The sequence below is a fragment of the Mirounga angustirostris genome, unplaced genomic scaffold, assembly GCF_029215605.1.
Source record: "Mirounga angustirostris isolate CCGP_5_RB_7025 unplaced genomic scaffold, mMirAng1.0.hap1 SCAF_6, whole genome shotgun sequence".
Classification (NCBI taxonomy): Eukaryota; Metazoa; Chordata; class Mammalia; order Carnivora; family Phocidae; genus Mirounga; species Mirounga angustirostris.
Window position 1 is genome coordinate 1,261,469 of NW_026991714.1, and position 12,985 is coordinate 1,274,453.

The 12,985-nt window shown below is 56.8% G+C and overlaps 1 protein-coding gene and 1 long non-coding RNA gene across 2 annotated transcripts; both read right to left on the bottom strand.

Moving 5' to 3' along the window:
* Nucleotides 1–48: 48 nt before the first annotated feature.
* On the bottom strand, nt 49–4,391 carry GBA1 (glucosylceramidase beta 1). Its single transcript, XM_045876567.3, has 11 exons — nt 4,208–4,391; nt 3,780–3,867; nt 3,340–3,531; nt 3,072–3,218; nt 2,630–2,763; nt 2,242–2,414; nt 1,771–2,008; nt 1,227–1,451; nt 695–858; nt 309–425; nt 49–209 (listed from the first exon to the last, which is right to left on the bottom strand). The coding sequence occupies exons 1-11, from the start codon at nt 4,232–4,234 to the stop codon at nt 104–106; spliced, it is 1,611 nt and encodes a 536-aa protein (XP_045732523.1). The 5' UTR covers nt 4,235–4,391; the 3' UTR covers nt 49–103.
* Nucleotides 4,392–5,287: 896 nt separating this feature from the next.
* LOC129045864 (uncharacterized) lies at nt 5,288–11,727 on the bottom strand. Its single transcript, XR_008506208.2, has 3 exons — nt 8,651–11,727; nt 8,384–8,537; nt 5,288–7,504 (listed from the first exon to the last, which is right to left on the bottom strand). It is a non-coding gene; the product is annotated as an uncharacterized LOC129045864 (long non-coding RNA).
* Between the last annotated feature and the right edge of the window lie 1,258 nt (nt 11,728–12,985).

Below are 12,985 nucleotides of genomic sequence, written 5' to 3' on the forward strand. Positions count from 1 at the left end.
TACGCTCCCCCCGGCCCCCCTAGAGCCTCCTCAGCCACACACAGCACGTGAGCCGACTCTGTCCCTTTAATGCCCACGCCGAGCCCGAGCCCGGGCCGGGCCGTCACTGGCGGCGCCACAGGTAGGTGTGGATGGAGTAGCCCGGGGACAGCGTCTCCACAAAGCCCACGCCAGGGTCCTCGATGGTGAGAGGCACGTCCTCGGGGGAGCTGGCGAAGGGGGGAGGAGAAGCTGAGCACCCGGCCTGCCGAGGCTGCCGTCCGGCCCCCGCTCTCCGGCCCCCCCGCCCCCGGCCCTGCCGCCCTCACCGGTTGAGCACCACCACGACCGCAGAGCCGTCGGGACGGGTCAGGGCCACGGCGTCCAAGCTGTTCTTCTCGCTGGCCAACAGCCCCACTCTCTGGGAGCCCTCCGGAATGAACTTGCTGAGGTGGGAACAGGCGCGGTCAGGCCGGGGCCCGCTCCCTTCTCACTCAGCTGAGAAGTCACTGTCCCCCTGCCCACCCCCAGAGCCCCGGCCAAAGCTGCGCCCTCACTTCCCATCCCCAGCGTCCGCTGACGCACCTGCTCACTTCCTGCGGGGGGTGGGGGGGCCACGGTGCCTCCCCCCGGTGCCCACCCCCCGGGGGGCGCTGTAGGCCCATGCACGAGATGCCAGGCCTGGTGTGGGCCAGGGGGCCCACCCTCTACTCACCTGAAGTGGCCGAGGTGATAGAACATGGGCTGTTTGTAAAACGTGTCTTTGGTGATGTCGACGATGATGGGGCTGTCCACAAAGTTGCGCACCCAGTTGGGCCCCCCTTCCAGGTTCAGGGCAAGGTTCCAGTCGGTCCAGCCAGCCACATGGTAGAGGAGGTTCTGCGGTGGGAGCAGAGCAGAGACAAAGGCTCCACGTAGGGTCCCCAGACGATGTCGTTACGGGTTGTGTGAGGAAGACAGGTGACAGGGGTGCCCCGCCCCGTGATGGGTGCTCTATACCCTCAGTACTGGGGGGGGGGGGGGAGGTGGGGGCGGGGTGGTGAGGATGGAAGCATCAGAAGAGAAGCTGAGAAACTGAGGCAGGTGGGGTGCGCCCGTCTGGGAGGGAAGGCGTGAGAGGGAATCGCGAGATCCCAAAACTTGCCCCAAAGAGCAAGTCAGCAGGGGACGGTTGGCGAAGAGGCCTTCCCTTGCTGAGACCAAGAGGGTCTGCGGTGGTGTGCCCGGTGGGGGCGCTGGGGGCTCACCGTGATGATGCTATGGCTGTACTGTCCCCCTCGGTCCCAGGAGCCCAGGCGCACACTCTGCTCCCAGAACTTGGAGCCCACACAGGCCTCGGAGGCGAAGAGCATGGTGTTGGGGAACAGGCGGTGCGTCTCCCCCAGGGTGGCTTTGGCTGGAGCCAGAAAGTCCAGGTACCAGTGTACGGCAACGCCACAGACGTACTTAGCCGCATCCGGGTCCGCCAGCACCTTTACCAGGAAGGGCAAAGGAGACAGGGGCCACTGAACCTGGGCCCTGCACAGAAGGTTCTGGAAGTAGCACCAGGCCCTGAGAAATGGGCAGTGCGGTGCAGGCAACTAGAGGGGCTTCAGGTGACAACCCTGGGGACCCCTGGGGCCCTGGAGATCCAGAGGAGGTCAGCACCCCAGGGGAGCCACCTGGGCACCTGGCTCTAGGCCAGGGAATTCTGGGAACCAAGAGTTGGGGCAGGGAAGACACTCTGGGCGCCAGCCACCTGGATGCCAGATTTGGGGGTCACCGGGATACTCCTGGAGGCCCTGGCCTTACCACCTGGGCCCAGTGAGGTAGCAGCAAGCGCTGGTCATCCAGGATGAGCAGACAGATGTTGTGGTGCATACTGTTGGCAAGGGCAGGACCCAGGTCCCGGGCGATGAAGTCTCGCTGGTGTTCGGGGGTGAAGCCCAGGCACTGGAAGGGGTACCCACTGAGCAGCCCTGCAGAGGGCTCGTTCTCCGCCGTCACTGCCCAGAACCGTAAGTTGTGCTCTGCATAGGCATCCAGGAACCTGGCAGGGCAAAGGGTGTGAGCGAGCCCGGCCAAGAAAAGGGACCAAGACCCTGGGGAACAGGAGGCCCATCAAGGGGGGAAAACTGACAGGCCAAGTCTGAAAGGCCCAGAAGGTAGAAAGGTGGTCTGAGGAGTCCAGTCTGGGGGTGGCCAAGGTCCAGGGGTGGGGCAGAGACGAGGGTGTCCAAGAGGGGAGCTGGTCCAGACCCCATGGCCTTGTAGCTCCCTTACTTCACAAAGTATCTGGCCCAGGTCTGGTGGTAGAGATCCCCGGGCCGACCCTTGAGTGACCCCTTCCCATTCACGGCCCCGTTGGTCTTCATCCACGTGGGTGATGTCCAGGGACTGGCGAACAGCGACACAGGGCGCCGGGCCAGCTCCAGGGCTTGGTGAATCAGGGGTATCTGGAGACCGTGCAGGTGAGGAGAGAGATTCCCAGAGCTGGAATACGGACAGACTGGCCCGACCAGTGCATCAGGCCTAGCCGTCGGCCCCCGCCCTGCCCCCCCCACCCCAGAACACAACAGAGCCGGGGGCAGGTTCCGCGTCTCTCCGCAGACTGCTCCGGCCTGAGGCTTCTCAGCCGGCAGGCATCGACTCCGCCAGGCCGAGTGCCCACCTTAAGCTTGACGTCCTCCTCAGGGAGGCTGAAGCCGCGTAACTCGAAGTCGTCAGGGGTATCATCGTACGTGTAGGTGCGGACGGAGAAGTCACAGCTGGCCATGGGGACCCGGATGATGTTGTACTCGATTCCTGCAGGAAGGCAAGGCCAAGACAGGAGGGTCTGGGTCAGCAGGAGAGTGTGGGACCTGGCCTGCCCCCTGCCAGTCCTAAATGATGTCCAAGGCAGGCCAAAGGGAGCCTGGGCTCCGGGGCTGGGGCCTGCAGAGCCAGGCTTTCTGAGCCTCAGCATCCCTACGCGCTCAGTGAGAGGCAGGCGGGACACTCTTACTTCACCGGGCATTGAGAGAGGACCCAAATGTCAGGGATGCGTGGAAGTCATGGTCAGCGGAAAGGTCGGGGTGCCAGTCACGCTGTCATCTTGTCCTCCTTTTCCTCACCTTCTTCAGAGAAATAGGATTTGAGCAGCAGATCCCGGGCAGGGGGTGACAGGGCGAGGATGTTGAGAGCAGCTGCATCTGTCATGGCCCCTCCAAAGCCCTTCACTTTCTGGAACGTCTGGCCTGGCTGCAGGGTCAGCAGCAGCCCTGAGAACACGCACAGGGAACGAAGGGTCTCAGTGCGCAGGGAAGAAAGTCGTGGTGGTCACTGGCATGACAGCTCCGGGGGGACCCCAGCCTGCCCTGGGGGCGGGGATGCCGTGGTCACCTGTGCCCGTGTGATTGGCCCGGATGGTCCCCAGGCTCTGCTCCATTCGGCGCCCGCTGCGCGTGCTCTCATACCGGCTGAAGGTGCCGGGGGCAGGCAGGGTCAGGGGCTCAAGAGAGTCGCAGTACGTGGCATTGCAGACACAGACCACTGAGCTGTAGCCAAAGCTTTTAGGGCTGCAGGGCCGGGCACCTGGGAGGGAAGGAGCACAAGCAGAGGCTAGGGCTACAGGACGAAGACTGAGAAGGGACACACAGGTCAGAAGGACAGACAACACGGATTTCAAAACTCCTCTCGCTGTGCCCCCACCCAAGCTTGGTCTCAGTCGCTCAGAAGGGTTTATTCCACACCCACTGGTGCTCCTGTATGCCAGAAGGGGACCAAGGACCATCAGGCAGACGGAGGCGGGGGGCTCCCTCCCCTCTCCGTGCCTCGCTTACCTGATGCCCATGATATTGCCTGAAGTAGAAGAAATCCCGTGAGGCTAGCAGCCATGATGCCTACCCTGCCCAGGGGCCGGGGACATTCCTGAGGACAGAATGACGACTGGCTAGAAGGCAAGCCCCTCTCCACGCCCAGCTGCCCTCCTGTGGGCTGGGTGCCCACAGCCTAGTCTTCCACCCTCCTTTAACAGGGCCAGAACAACGCCCACAGACTGCTGGGTGCTGCCCACCCCAACCAGGACCCTTCTCCTCCCCTCTTCCCACCGCCTCTCCCTCCACCCCTCCCCTGCTCCATCTGCCCCTCCGTCGAAGAGCCATGATGGCCTGGGCTGGAGGAAACTGTCATTCATTGAATTCCAGGGTCCGGATGGCCAGGATTCCAGAAGCAGCGTGACAGGACCGATGGGGAGCCTGGGCCCACTCACCTCTCTGGGAGGACCTGAAAGCTCCATCACCAGGTGAGGGGACTGCACGGTTCAAACCTCAGAAGGACGGAGGATCCACTAAATAAGAACAGGGATGCAGGTACCGGCAGGAGCTATAGACCCCGAATTAGCCCTGCAGGTTGAATTCCGGCCGAATGGAGTGGATGGGTCATGTGACGACTATGGGCGGGTCACATGATACAGGAAGTGAAGCAACGGCAACCATACGTGTAAAGGGCGGCTCGCTTCCTCCTGGCTGTTGGCGATTACTCATCCTGTGAAACTGGAAGGCATGTGTGGATGACAACTTTTTTTTTTTTTAAGATTTTATTTATTTATTTGAGAGAGAGAGAGAGAGCACATGAGAGGGGGGAGGGTCAGAGGGAGAAGCAGACTCCCTGCCGAACAGGGAGCCCGATGCGGGACTCGATCCCGGGACTCCAGGATCATGACCTGAGCCAAAGGCAGCCGCTTAACCAACTGAGCCACCCAGGCACCCCGTGGATGACAACTTTAGGAAGAATCTAGATCGAAGATCTGAGTGGACGGTTGGGTCGAGGCTCCTGAATCCCAGAGGATGGGAGCCACAGCAGGCACACTGCTTTCTTGACAAAAAAAATTTTTTTTTTTTTTTTTTTTTTTAAAGATTTTTTTTTTTTATTTTTATTTATTTTTTTATTTATCTGAGAGAGAATGAGAGACAGAGAGCACGAGAGGGAGGAGGGTCAGAGGGAGAAGCAGACTCCCCGCCGAGCAGGGAGCCCGATGCGGGACCCGATCCAGGGACTCCAGGATCATGACCTGAGCCGAAGGCAGTCGCTTAACCAACTGAGCCACCCAGGCGCCCTTGACAAAAAAATTTTAAGTAATACCTAATAAAGATGGGGCGCCCGGCTGGCTCCGTCAGCTGAGTGTGCGACTCTTGATCTCGGGGTCGTGAGTTCAAGCCCCATGTTGGGCACAGAGCTTACTTAAAAAATTAAAGGGGCGCCTGGGTGGCTCAGTTGGTTAAGCGACTGCCTTCGGCTCAGGTCATGATCCTGGAGTCCCGGGATCGAGTCCCGCATCAGACTCCCTGCTCGGCGGGGAGTCTGCCTCTCTCTGAACCTCCCCCATCTCATTCTCTCTCTCAAATAAATAAATAAAATCTTTAAAAAAAAAAGTGTCTTGCAAAAAAAAAAATAAGATAAATTTAAAAATTAAAAATAAAAGTAAAGTAATACTAATAAGGGTGATACTAAGAAAACAGGCTCAGCCCCAGAATACTGGGAGATGGCTAAGGTACAGTTTGCCCTCCAGAGGCTCTAGAGGCAGGGAAGTTGGACGTGTACACGGGTAGTTACAGATAAAGACGAGCTAACAGGTGTTCATGGTGGGAGTGACCCAGGAAGGCTTCATGGAGGAGAAGGGGCGGAAGAGCAGGGAGGAAGGGCCCTGGGCAGAGGGCCTGCACAGCTGGACAGAGGGAGTCATCAACATCGTGCCTCTTGGGACATGTTTTGTCATCAGATGAGGACTGTCATAACTGGTCTTCCTTTCCCGCAGAACAGGGAGGTTGTGAGGTTCAGAAACTGGAAAGTGTACACAGCTATATCCTCGGTGGATGTGAGAAGGGGGTTGTCCATGATGATGGCTCCTGGACCACAGCACCTACGATTTAGCGGGAGGGACACGCACAGCTAGGACCTGACCAGCTGTAGCTCTTGGTGCCAATTGCTCATCTATAAAATGGAGGCAATACCACTCCCCCCCCCCCAGGGTCACTCCTGGATCAATAAGATAAATACAGGGCCTGGAGCCTAGTAGGTGCTCAGGAACCACTTTTTGTGGTGTCTTTTCGGTTTAATTACTTCAATGAAGACTTTCCAGACACAGTCCAGGCAAAATTGATTCTTTCTTCTAGGTTCCTAGGACACTGAGCCTCGTCTCAGGGAGACAAGCCGGGTCTGAGTCCCAGCTCTGCCACGTACTGGGTGTTTGACCTTCAATCAACGTCTTCATCATGCTGAGCCATATTCGTTGCACTCCTGATGTGCCGACCCCTGCAATTTCCCCAAATGTGGGAAACTCGACTGCATAATTTGTGGTAGCGGGGGACAGCGCTAAAGTGGTTCAAGAGAAATGGTTATGATCTTCTTGCGGCGGAGAGCTTTCCAGTGGTTTTTCCCCACACATTTTCAGTCTTGTTTGGGAGTAGTTTCGCCCCCCAAGAGAAGCAGTGAGTCTTTGCGTGTGGAGAACCTAGCTCGTAGCCCTTCTCCGTCCTCCTTTCCTGGCCGGGAGGACATCGACCCAGCTCCCTCTCTCAGGGCAGAAAGGGCATTGGCTTCGGCCCAGAGGAGGATGAGTAGAGTCCATGAGGGTTTCTAGAGTCTATTTAGAAGCAGCACGGGCAGGTGCTCAGGAGGGCAGGTGCCCGGGAGGACAGGTGGCGGTGGGGGGGGACAGGTGCCCGGGACAGGGTCTGGGCATCTGCGCCCCTCCCCCCAAGGCTGTGAAAAAAAGAAAGGGAGTGGCAACTCAACCTCACAGAATTGTTGAGAGCTCTAAGCACGATCATGTGTATCTAGTGCACTGCTTGGCACCAAATATCGCAACAGGTGAGGTCTGTGTTTAATTCTGTGAAGGCACGTCTTACCCAGTCTATGCAGATGGCCAAGCACAGAGTGGGCAGGTGCCAAAGTGTTGAAATGAACTGAATCCTCGTCAGCAGGTCAGCACCTGCCCCACTCAGCTTCCTGCTTCTCCAGGAAGTGCTGCTCCTACAGAGGCCTTGCTGGGGGAGGGGCGGGCATAGACACCCGACACCTTAGGGCCCTCCGGTTCATTCATTCCACAGCAGGTGTTGAGCGTGGACTGCATCTGGCCCTGCCTGCCGGCTCGCTCGTAGCCGCAGAGCCCCCCGGCCCCGTCCTGTGTCACTGGGCAGGCGCAGAGTTTGTAAGTCTGCTGTTTCTTGGTCTTAACCCTTCAGTTTGAATGTAAATGTTCTCCAGCATGGGGGCGGCCGGCTGGCCCACTCCCTGGAGAATGTGAGTCTTGATCTCAGGGTTGTGGGTTTGAGCCCCATGCTGAGTGTAGATTGCTTACAAAAATAAAAGTCCTAAAAAATTATTTTTCCAGCACAGACACCATCTCATCTTTCAGATTTCTCTCACAGTGTGATTTGCTCTTGAGGCTTTTATATTTGATTTTTTAAATAAAGTTGGTGGGACACCTGGCTGGCTCAGTCTGTATAGTGTGTGACTCTTGATCTCGGGGTCGTGGGTTCAAGCCGCATGATGGGTGTAGAGATTACTTAAAAAAAAAAGGATATAAATAAAATAAATTAATAAATAAATAAAACTGGTTATAATAAGAGCTAATATTTATGGAGTGCTTATTCTATGCTACTTTATGTTCCCGGTCTCATTTTGTTCTCACAAGGCAGATACTACGATTTTCCCCATCTTATTTATGTTTATTTTTTGGATTTTATTTACTTATTTAGTTTAGAGACAGAGAGAAAGAAGGGGAGTTGGGGGGGGGCAACCAGCAGACTCCATGTTGAGCCCGGAGCCTGATGTGGGGCTTGATCCCACGACCCTGAGATCATGACCTGAGCCGAAATTCCAAGTCGGATACTTAATGGACTGAGCCACCCAGGCGCCCCTGTTTTCCCCATTTTAAAGATAAGGAACCTAAGACTCTGAAAGGTAATTAAATTGCCCAAAGTCCAGTGGCCATTCCGTGGTAGACACTGGATTCATGTCCAGAATCCCACGACACACACCACGTATTTCCTGAGCACCTCTGGTGTGCTAGACGCCATGCTAGGTGCTGGTTATTTTCAAAAGCTGCGGTGCTCGCATTGCTTTAAGTCATCCCGTGTGTTCACGGCGTGTTCTTCTCACCCAAGTTGAAGCCCGTGTTGGCTGCTAATGCTGGCTACGTGGTAGCATCTCTGGATTCCTTTTTTCCAAAGGCAGGGGTCAAGGCCTGCGCTTCCCAGTGAACCCACCTCGAGAATTCCCCGGGGGGCAAGGATGACTGACTCTCAGTTGGGAGGGGCAGCTCAGCTCCGCTCTCCATCCCGGGAGGCCTCAGCCCCAAAGCCTGAGCACTCCTCTCCATAACAAGTATTTCCTAACACACTTGTTCCTGTGCTGGAATGAATGTAAAGATAAGAGGACTTACTCATAGGGCGCCTGGGTGGCTCAGTCGTTAGGCGTCTCCCTTCGGCTTAGGTCCTGATCCCAGGGTCCTGGGATCGAGCCCCGCATCGGGCTCCCTGCTCAGCAGGAGGCTGCTTCTCCCTCTGCCGCTCCCCCTGCTTCTGCTCTCTCTCTCTCTGTGTGTCAAATAAATAAATAAATAAAATCTTAAAATAAAACCCCAACCGTTCCCTTTATTATTATATGATAAAGTCCTGCTTAAATTTAAAGGCTTAATTTTGATTTTTACTTTGACTGTGTTGTTGAGCAGAACATCCCAAAGTCAAGTGGAACGGGAGATGGGTTTTCCTCGTGCGGGACGGTAACGCGCCTTTCCTGTCCGCGCGCCTGCAAGTCCTCAGCCTGCCTCCGGAGGGTGGTCCCCACGAAAGACACCAGTTTTCAGAACGGCCCCTAGGGGGCGGCTGAGGACCACTGCCCGAGGGCGGCCCGCCGGCAGCGGCCGCGAGGGGCGCCCGAGGTGCACAGAAGCACTCCGCAGTCCTCTCTGCACAGCACTTGTAGGAGACTCCGCCGAGCTCCAGCGAGGGCAGCTGGGAACGAAAGAGAAGCCGAAGTACAAGAACAGCTGGTGCCGCGGCGCGGCAGCTCTGATCCCACGTCGCGCGGCCTGTGCGGGGCGGCGGGCTCGGCTCGCATGCAAGCTCCTGCGGGGAGACCGCAGGCAGCATCCCGTACGCTCCTTGCCCTTGAGGCCTCAGACCGGCTCCCCAGGGAAGGGACCCCTTCACAACCCCAGGTCACCAGCACCGTCAAGCCCGAGGGGCACTTTCTCATTCATGCACCGCAGAGCAGGAGCTCAGAAAGTTCTTTCTAGATGAACGAATGAACAAATCTTACCGGTCAGCTCTGGCTTCTGATCTGAACACACACCACGCCTTCTGATCACTGACACCAAAAATCACCTCTCTCTGCAGCGAGACCCGTTCTGCCCCTTACTCACTAGGGTGTGGTTTCATCCTTGGACTCATCTGATTAACCAGCCCCTTTGCCGCCAGGCTTATTGAGATACAACTGACGTACCACCATGTGTAAGTTCAGGGTGACCGGGGGATGCTTTGATACATGTATATACTGCAAAGTGATTACTACAATAAAGTCAGTTTGATTAACCAACTCTTCAACAATACCTACAGCATTCTCGGTAAGGCCCAGGGCAATCTCAAGTACCTGTGCCCTGCAGGCTATCCAAAAGTTCTCTCAGAACAACAGCCAATCTTTCCTTATGAATGCAACCCCTTCCTCCCAGAACCTGGGGCTCATCCTTGACTCTGTCCTCTCTCTGTACCCTTATCCCCATTATTTCTTCTCTGAACTACTGAAACATCTCTCTCTTGGTCTCCTAACCTCCAATTTTCTCTTCCAATCTGTTCCCCCAAAACTGGATGTTCTAACTAAAATACAAATTCTGAAGCATCCACTCTCTCTCTCTCCTAAAATCCTTCAGTGGCTCCACACTGCCCTTAAGAGAGGTTATGGGACCTGGCCCCTTGTCCCATCTTCATTTCTCAGGTCCATTTGCACCTCATGCTCCAACCACATTCCTCCAATAGGCTATATTTCATTTCACCTCTACTCTCCCTTTGGCCATGAGTACTTTCTTCTTCTCCTCTCTTGGGGAAAAAAAAAAAAAAGAACTCCTTTTCATCATTGAGGCCTGAAACTTAATGTTACTGCCATCAGAATCATCTTCCTGACACCTCTGACTGGGTTAAGCATCCTTGCTCTGTGCTCCCCAATTCACCCACCCAACAAATAATATAATTGAACATCTGCTATGTGCCACTCTACTAGGTCCTGGGGATACAACAATGAATAGGATGATAAAGTCCTTGGCCCTGGGGAGCTTATATTCGAGTGGGGATGGAAGACAAAAACCAGATAATTTCAGGTGGCCATGAGAATTACGAAGCACAATAAAGGGTAGAGCGTGCTGGACAGAGGGGACGAGAAAGGAGTTTGGAGGAAAAGGTTGGTTGCCACAGTCTCTGGGCCTTGGTGACCACAGTAATGAGTCTAAATTTTGTTCTAAGATGGAAATGCACTGGAGAGTTTGGTACAGGGAAGTGCCAAGATTAGATTTATATTTTCAAAATAACACTTTGGCTGCTGTGTAGAAATCAGACTGTGAGGGACAGCTGCAAGACGGGGTGACCAGCCTCCTCCCCTCGTTCTCCGTCCCTTCCGTAGACTGTCTTCCTTCAGCATGCAACACTCCTCTCCTCCAGCCAGACTCCTTCATGCTAATGCTGCTGACACAAGCTCACAGCCCTACACGGCTTGTGGAGTTTACCACGGCTGTAATGACTCCTACGAGTGCTCGCTCTGTCGGTGGGTAAGCCACGAGGGTAGGGACCAGTGCGTCCTGGTGCCCCGCCCCATCCCCGGCCCCGCCCCTGACCCCACCCCGCCCTATTCCCAGGCGGCGCCCCATCCCCCGGCCCCGCCCCATCCCCGGCGGCAGCCCGAGGCCGGCGCTGGTTCCGTGCGCCGTGTACGTTTGTCGAATGACTAAAGAATGGATAAATCATACAGACTTTCTTCCCACTCCACCTCTCAAAAAAACAAGTGGATGGAGAGCGTTTAAAGATTTCATCCGCCGGCGCCTGGGTGGCTCAGTCGGTGAAGCGTCCGCCTTCGGCTCAGGGCATGATCCCAGGGTCGTGGGATCGAGTCCCGAGTGGGGTTCCTTGCTCGGCGGGGAGTCTGCTTCTCCCCCTCCCTCTGCCCTCACCCCGCTTGTTCTCTCTTCTTCATTAGCAGAAGAGGGCCATCCCTACAATTAATAATAACAACGAAGATGAAAAGGTGAACTGCAAACGCAGAGGGGAGAGTCCAACAGCGCAACATCCAACACGCCTACCGCCGAGGCGAAACAGCAGCCTCAGCCAGAGGCAAAGCGAAACCCCTGCGCCGCCCGCACTGCGGGGAGGCCGGGCGGGGACACCGGCCCGCGAAGCCGGCGCTCGGCCGGGAAGCAGCCCCTTGACGCGCAGCCGCGGGAGTCGCGGGAGTCGCGGGGCGGCGGGGCGGGGCGGGGCGGGGCGCTGACGGCGCCTCGCATCGCTGGGAGGCGGGACGCGGGCCCCTTCCGCACGACTATTGGTCGTCTTGAGGACGGACTGCTCTCGCTGAGCAACCGCAGTCCAGATGGGGCGCAAGCGTATTCGGGAGTCTACGCGAAAGGGCGCGGAAGGCGAGAGGCGCGCATGCGCCTGGGCTGCGAGCCGCCCGTGACGAGCGGGGCGGGTGGTTTCCCTCGACAAGTGCAGCCCGCGGAGGCCGCGCCGCGTTCTTGAGCGTACTCCTCTGGGAGCCTCGCGACAGGGAACGTTCGGTGCCCAGAAGCGGCCCCGCTGGGAACCCCCGTCTCCAGCGCCTCCTACCACCGCGCTGCGGCCGGTGACTTACTGAAGAAGCCGTGCAGCCTGACGCCCTGCGCGGGCAGCGCGCCTCCCCCGCGGGCCCGCGGCTGCCGCGCCGCCCGGCTCTGCCCCTGTCGTAGCTGTTAGACGTAGCGCGGTGAGCTGAGCACGCGCGAGGTAATCCTAGGTAGTGCTGCGTGCTCGGAGCGACGTGGCACGGACGGCATGACGGCGCGGAGGCGAGCGGGGCGCAGCGGTTCGCGCAGCGGGCCGAGGAGGTGCGCGAGCCTTGTGTGAGGCCGTGCGGCTGGAGCAGAGGGAGACAGGCTGTGCACCTGGCCATAGTCTGCTCGGGAGTCTGGAGGGTATTCTCAGTACAGCGGGACCCCCGTAGACTCAGGCAGAACCTTGGTGTGACATGATTTCTTAGCGCAGATTTTTTTTTTTTTTAAGATTTTATTTGACAGAGACAGAGATAGCGGGAGTGGGAGAGGGAGAGCAGGCTTCCCACCGAGCAGGGAGCCCGATGTGGGACTCGATCCCAGGACCCCGGGATCATGACCCGAGCCAAAGGCAGACGCTTAACGACTGAGCCACCCAGGCGCCCCTTAGCACAGATTTTTAGGAAGAGTGGAAAATAGACCAGGTCAGAGGCTGGGGGAGAGGGGCGTGGCTTGAACCTACCTAGGTAGCTGGTGAAACGCCTGAATTCAGGATGGGATTGGGTTGTGCTGGGTGAGGGAAGAAATAAAATCAGGATGATTCCCAAGCTTTTGGAATGTGCAACCAGGTGAATGGTGCTGCAGTTTATTGAGATGGGAACAGGTGCCGGGGATGGGACTCAAGGTTCATTTGTGGTCACAGTGAGTCTGAGACGTCCATTGGACATCCAGGCAGACACGTCAAGTTGGAGGGTGGAGCTCATGGAGAGGGACCAAGGAGAGAGTTATGCATGGACAGGTAGACGGTATTTAAAGCCATGGGTTTTGCTAGTACCACTTGCAGGCAGAAAATAGGAGAGGGCCACGGGGAAAACCCTGGGTTCTCCAGCATCAGACGGCCCAGCAGAGGTAGAGGATATGGCAAAGGAGACCGAGAGGGTAGAGAGGAAAAGTAGGAGTATGAGGTCTTCAAAGACAAGAAAGGGCAAAATTCAAGAGAAAAGATGCGGATTATCTGGCTTAAAAGTTTCTCAGGAG

What these genes read in the sequence shown, in the direction of transcription:
- GBA1 (XM_045876567.3), bottom strand. Translation starts at nt 4,234, where the DNA reads ATGGAGCTTTCAGGTCCTCCCAGAGAG. An exon ending in GGCCAATCACACGGGCACAG is followed by an intron (nt 3,219 to 3,339) that starts GTGACCACGGCA and finishes GCGTGTTCTCAG; the next exon opens with GGCTGCTGCTGACCCTGCAG. An exon ending in TACCTCACTGGGCCCAGGTG is followed by an intron (nt 1,452 to 1,770) that starts GTAAGGCCAGGG and finishes TTCCTGGTAAAG; the next exon opens with GTGCTGGCGGACCCGGATGC.